Source organism: Acomys russatus, chromosome 18 (genome assembly GCF_903995435.1).
Source record: "Acomys russatus chromosome 18, mAcoRus1.1, whole genome shotgun sequence".
Taxonomy (NCBI): domain Eukaryota; kingdom Metazoa; phylum Chordata; class Mammalia; order Rodentia; family Muridae; genus Acomys; species Acomys russatus.
In genome coordinates, this window is record NC_067154.1 from 11,430,863 (window position 1) to 11,436,862 (window position 6,000).

The 6,000-nt window shown below is 40.5% G+C and overlaps 1 protein-coding gene across 1 annotated transcript in view; it reads right to left on the bottom strand.

Moving 5' to 3' along the window:
* Adam28 (ADAM metallopeptidase domain 28) overlaps positions 1 to 4,159 on the bottom strand; it is a 45,092-nt gene extending 40,933 nt beyond the window's left edge. Inside the window, exon 1 of the mRNA XM_051160766.1 lies at positions 3,978 to 4,159. Coding sequence (XP_051016723.1) covers positions 3,978 to 4,029 — 52 coding nt within the window. The 5' untranslated portion in view covers positions 4,030 to 4,159. The remainder of the gene's footprint in view (positions 1 to 3,977) is intronic.
* Between the last annotated feature and the right edge of the window lie 1,841 nt (positions 4,160 to 6,000).

Here is a 6,000-nt window from a genome sequence, read left to right on the forward strand (position 1 = left end):
GAGCTAATGGCCTGGACACAATTCCCTGCTGCCTCCTTTAATTCACTGACACAGAACAAACACAACATATGGTGCCAGCAGGCTACTTGGTGTATTATGGTGCCTAATTAGCACAATTAGCCCCATAGACATCACTTCATGAAGTCACTTCTCATTGATGCTGCATTTCTTTTTTCTTTCTTTCTTTCTTTCTTTCTTTCTTTGTTTTTAATGCTGTACTAGGGGGGAGTGGGCCTGGAGAGATGGCTTAGTGGTTAAACATACTTCTTGCTCTTCCAGAAGAACCAAAGTTCACTTCCTATCACACATCTTAGGTAGCTCACAACTGCCTGAAACTCCATCTCTGGGACATTTGGCACCTTCTTCTGGTCTGTGTAAGCACCTACACTCTATGAACACACACACACACACACACACACACACACACACACACACACACAAACATTTTAATGGCATATTGGAGGGATGAAGAAATGGCTCAGTGTTTAAATTACTCTTCAAAAGGTCCAGGTTTAATTCCCAGCACCCACCTGGAGACTCTAAGATCCAAGACCTTCTTCTGGTCTCTGAAAGCAGATATACATGCAAATAAAACACCCATACACATATGTTTTTAGTTTTATTTAAAAAAAACAAAAACATATCAGTGGGGTTCATACACAACATGTGTGATTCTAGCAGGAAGTCAGCTGAAATTTTCTTTGAGTCATAAGGTGATATCAACACTCCCCTGGTCCTCCCTATAAAAACAGAACATGCTATCAGTCCCACTCCTCTTTGAGGAGAAAAGTGAACAGGGAACTAGGTCACCATATCCAACAGCAAGATGTGGTCTGTGTTGTACATGTCGAACCCACACTTCAGTTAGTCTGAAGCCTAATATTTCCTGAAACCAGTCATCACCCACTAGTTCTTTTTTTATTTTATTAATTTATTCATATTACATCTCAATTGTTATCCCATCCCTTGTAGCCTCCCATTCCTCCCTTCCTCCCATTTTCCCCTTACTCCCCTCCCCTATGACTGTGACTGAGGGGGACCTCCTCCCTCTATATATGCTCATAGGGTATCAAGTCTCTTCTTGGTAGTCGGCTATCCTTCCTCTGAGTGCCACCAGGCCTCCCCATCTAGGGAACGCACCAACTAGTTCTTAATTAAGGAGTCAAAACATATAAGCTACAAAATGTATTCCCATCTCACTCTTTGGTGAGGAAACACTTCCAAATAGAAATCAAAACAAGCAAAGCATGTTTCTTCTTAAAGTGTTCAGCAACTCCTCTCAGCTGTATCAACAGGTTAAGTTTTCAGTTCAGTCCAAAGTCTCGCAGCACAGTCAGTTCTCTAGAGAACACAGGTAGGATTTCTCTGCGAAGGATCTGATTCTCCTGAAAGCTAGAATGCTCTTGAAATAAGACATTTGAGATGTAGGGATTTCCACAGTACAGAAAGGAGTAGAGCAGACACAGATATTGTTTGCCTCACAGGTACTCCCATTTGATGGAGCTGGGGCAACCTCCTCCCAGGTGAATAAAATCAAGTTAATTATTTAGAAGCCAGTGGCACAAACAGAGCTAACTGCCATCCAGGGATTACACAAATCCAAGGCGAAACACAATATGTTTCTACTAATTTGTCTTAATGCTTGCTTGCTTTCTCTCTCCCACAGAACTCATGTGCTGGGTTAGTTGTGACTGGGAAAACTGGATCAAGAGAGAACACAGCCATTCCGATTTGAGCTAGAGATGTGATTGAGTGTGTAGTTTGTGGATTAGATTATTCTTAACTGTTCATTAGTTTAAAATAAAGCAAAGCTCATTGATAAGGTTGACGAAGCTGACCTCAGTCTAGATGGCTGTTCTAGCTGGGGACATTTGTGCATAATATTGGCATCTTCATTTCCCTCCATATCTGTTTAAAATTGTTTCAGGGCTGTCTTTTCAAATGAGACTCTCTGTTCCTCTTGGATGTTTATACTTCTAAATGTTATTCAGTAAAGACGAGTATGGGGGAGACGAGAACCCACATGCTAAGGAAGTTATTATTTGGCTACATAGGTTAAATTGTGCATACTGGCTTACTCTTTACAGTAACTTTATAAAGGCCAGAAGTAATTGATACTTTGAAATAAAATTATTTTGAAAGGCATTGATTCCCTGGGCATACTCATGAAACAGGATGGAGACTTGCCTTTGTCAATGCATTCTTTTATTTTCTCTTCCCCAAACATCTGCCATGTCCTTTGAAATATTTGTTTTTACTTTTCCTATGATGAAATCCTGTGTCACTTTTCTCAGGGGAGGGTGAAGCTCATTATAAACATCTGGCCCTATTTTACATATTCATCATATATTTCTAGTGGAACCAGGTAAAAGTTATCGCCGGAAGGCATGTGCATAGAGGACCAATGATGGGGAGGGAGAAATAAAGAGAAAGAGATTTTTTAAAATGTTTCTTCATTCTGTCTTGGAAACCAAGTACCCATGGGGTGTCTATCAAGGGTACTTCAACTGCAGTGGGCAGGAGGATGCTTTAAAAGTGCAACTTGGATAGTAAAGCAAGGGGTGGCATCCTGTGCAAGATGCATGTCTTTACTGGAGAGCAAGCAGAGTGCCTATGAGTGCCTGCTTGGAATGATGTCACAGTTTTAGGCATGACTTGAAGGCTTTACATGAAGGCATGACTTGCCATGACTTGAAGGCTGTCATGTTGCTGATGCGGAGTGGAAGGAAAAGAAACAGTTTGGTGCATGATTTCAGTGAAAACACAGTAGCACAGTAGGTCCCACCATTTTCCATGAGACTCTGTAACTCAATGTGCCTGATTTGTTACTTTCTCTCCTTGAACAGAGCTGGCCCTAAGTACTCCTTCTGTTTCTACTGAGAGTGGTGTCCCTAACAGTCCTGGGGATTGTGTCTTTAGAAAATGTGAAGAAAGAATTCCTATAAAAAAAAAGAATTTCTACTCTTTGATTCCTATAAATCTAGAAATTTGAAGTCACAGGCTTATTTATTTAAGGATATATTGGTATTCTAAAATTTTAAGGATATTAAGAACAATTCTTACAAGACTAGAAAACAAAAGAGAAGTCATTTTTTGAAAGAAAGTGCAGAGGGGATTGTGGAGGAAGACAACCCTTTTTTGTGGCTGATGTCTTCACTTTTGTTTCTAATTTGTTCATTCCTGAGTCCCAGGAAACAGTCTATGATCCAAGAAAACATTTGCCAGCTAGGGTGAAGATTCCAGCTCCAGACACAGAACAAGCCTGAGAAATGTGTCATCTGATCCCAGGCATGCAAAACTGAGCTGAGAATTTATAAAATGGGGAGACTTGCTTGCTATAACATGCTGTTAGGAAGTAGGCTCCACACATGTAAATTCTTAGATGTTTGCTGTAAGCAGTGAAACAGAAATGGATTATCAAGCCACACCGAACAGAAACTCCTCCTCTCCAGTAATACCACAATGCTTTAGAATTGCAAGTCTGGGCACGAAATCCTACCAATGAACTCTATTATCTTTAAGCATGAAAATATGCCATCCAAAGTAATATAAGTTGCTGAACTGACCCCAATTATGTGAGCAGATACTTTCCCCTAAGTCTTGGTGGTCATAACCAATCCCATCTGCTGTTTTATTGAGCTAAAAATTCACACAATCAGTTTTGGTAGATTTTGGGCTTGGACTGGAAGATTGCATTAATGGTTTAAATGTGTAAGAGCTTCCCTTTTTCTTTTAAAGATATCAGAGCAGACATGTAAATGTTTCTTTAAAAAAAAAAAAAAACTCTAATTGTGCTCTTTCACATCCACCACGGCTCCCAGACCACAGATTAAAACCAGTCCAAATGGTTAGAAAAACTAGTTAAAGAGGGAAAACCCAGCTAGCCAACATATTATATACCATGAGACAAGGAGCCGATGGATAGCTTGAAGTCCTGTGACATGCTGAACAGGACCCAGAGAAGGGTTAACACCTACCTGGAGCTGGAGAAAGGAGGAAAGAGAGGAGCAGAAGACTCCACCGTAGCATGCTGTGATCCCAGGAGCAGCGCCTGCCTCTGCTCACGCCTTTGAGGCTGCTTCTGCCCCAGGTTCCTCTTAAGGGAGACAGAATGAAACTCCCTGCTTCATTGTGTATGCCTCACCAAGTGTTTACTGAAGGTGTTGCATAGTGTGGGAGCTGTGGTCTTGGCACAATGGCATGCCAGGCGGAAGTCCTGGCCACCTCCTGTCTGGCTCTAGAATTTCCTGTGTTAGGAGCTACTGTTTCCCTCTCTTTCTTCTCTGCATTGCTCTTTGAAAAGTGAAATAGCTCTGAGTAGGCGTTCAGTGTTTACTGCATGTATTGCCCTTGGTTGGTGCAGTAGTTTGTGCAGACCTCCCTGGCTCCAGATCTGCCCGTCATGATGTTCTTCTTGTAGGTTTCTAGGACCCTCTGGATCCTTCTATTTCCCCATTCTCCCCTACTCAGATCTAGCCAGTGGACAAGACATTCTCCACAGTTGTGTGGAGAGAGAGGACTGACTCTGACACAAACTCTGGTGCCCCATATTTGACCACTTCCCCTCGGTGGGGAGGCCTGGTGGCACTCAGAGAAAGCATAAGCAGACTACCAAGATGAGACTTGATAGGCTGTGACCATATGGTGGGGAAGGAGGTCCCCTCTTGTCACAGACTTAGGGGAGAGGAATAGGGTGAAAGACAGAGGGAAGGAGGAAAGGGAGGATACAAGTGAGGGGAAAACAATTGAGTTGTAATCTGAATAAATTAATTAAATAATTTTAAAAAGTAAAATAGCAACTTTTCAATGTATTATTATTATGGCTCAATAGGTCACAGTGAGGTAACTGCCTTGACATATCTTGATATATGTGCCAGGTTGTACATCATATACATAATAATATTTAGAATACAGCATAAACACATGCATATTATGTGTACATATGCTATATGTAATATATTTTTAATGTAGATTTATCATTTTCAGCTAAATCAATAAATCAGCTAAATCAATAAAAAGTTATGGAGATTATTATTCTCCTACACATATGTACTTGTTTTATGGAGGAATTTCTAATTACATCTACTATCCATGTGAAATTGTTATTTTGGTTTACCTTGCACTGTATACTTACACAACCATGTTCACAAGAAGCTTAGATGATCCTGAACTAAGATGCTTTTAAAGGTAGAATTTTACAAATCCTAGGCTAACCTCCAACATACTACATACCTCAAGGTGAATTTTGAACTCTTGGTCCACCTGCCTCTTACCCTGAGTGCTGGGATCACAGGGCAGACCTTCACACCCACTTTTTATGCAGTGATGCAGATCAAGCATGGAGTATCAGACGGGTCTGACAAGCATTGGCCAACTGAACTACATGCCATCCCCTGAAATAATAACTTTTCATAACATAAGTACAAGGCTTTCCAGACCACCACAGTGTTTGAATTCTAACTGATGGCCTGGGTAAAATGGAAGAAGATCACTAATAAGGATGGAGGAGGCGCCATCTCTGATCCTGTCACTGTCATTTTGAGGCTAACCTGGATATGTACAGAAATCATACTCTATAACTAAAAGTTGTATTATTTGCTTATTAAATTTAGGTACCCTTCTAATCTATTGTTCTTGTTATATTCGTCCTAATGACATATTTGTCTTTTAAATACTATTCTACCTTGGTTTCGTATGTGAAAAAATGGAGTTTAAAAATATTAAGGTGCCTATAAGATTAAGATTCGTTGTCTCCATTGTGTAGATTAATAGGATTGGGCTACTCGTGCAGAAAATAGAAGGGGTAGAATTTGAACTCAGTGCTGTCTGAGCTTTAGTCACACACATTCATGGTTCTTACTTGATTATCTGACTCTCATACACAGTATTATTTCTAATGGTAAGATGCCTATGGAGTAGAAATAGCCCCGAGAGCAAATTGTTACTACAAAATCCATAGCTAGGACACATGAGTTATGCATTATTTTTAGTACAAAGCAT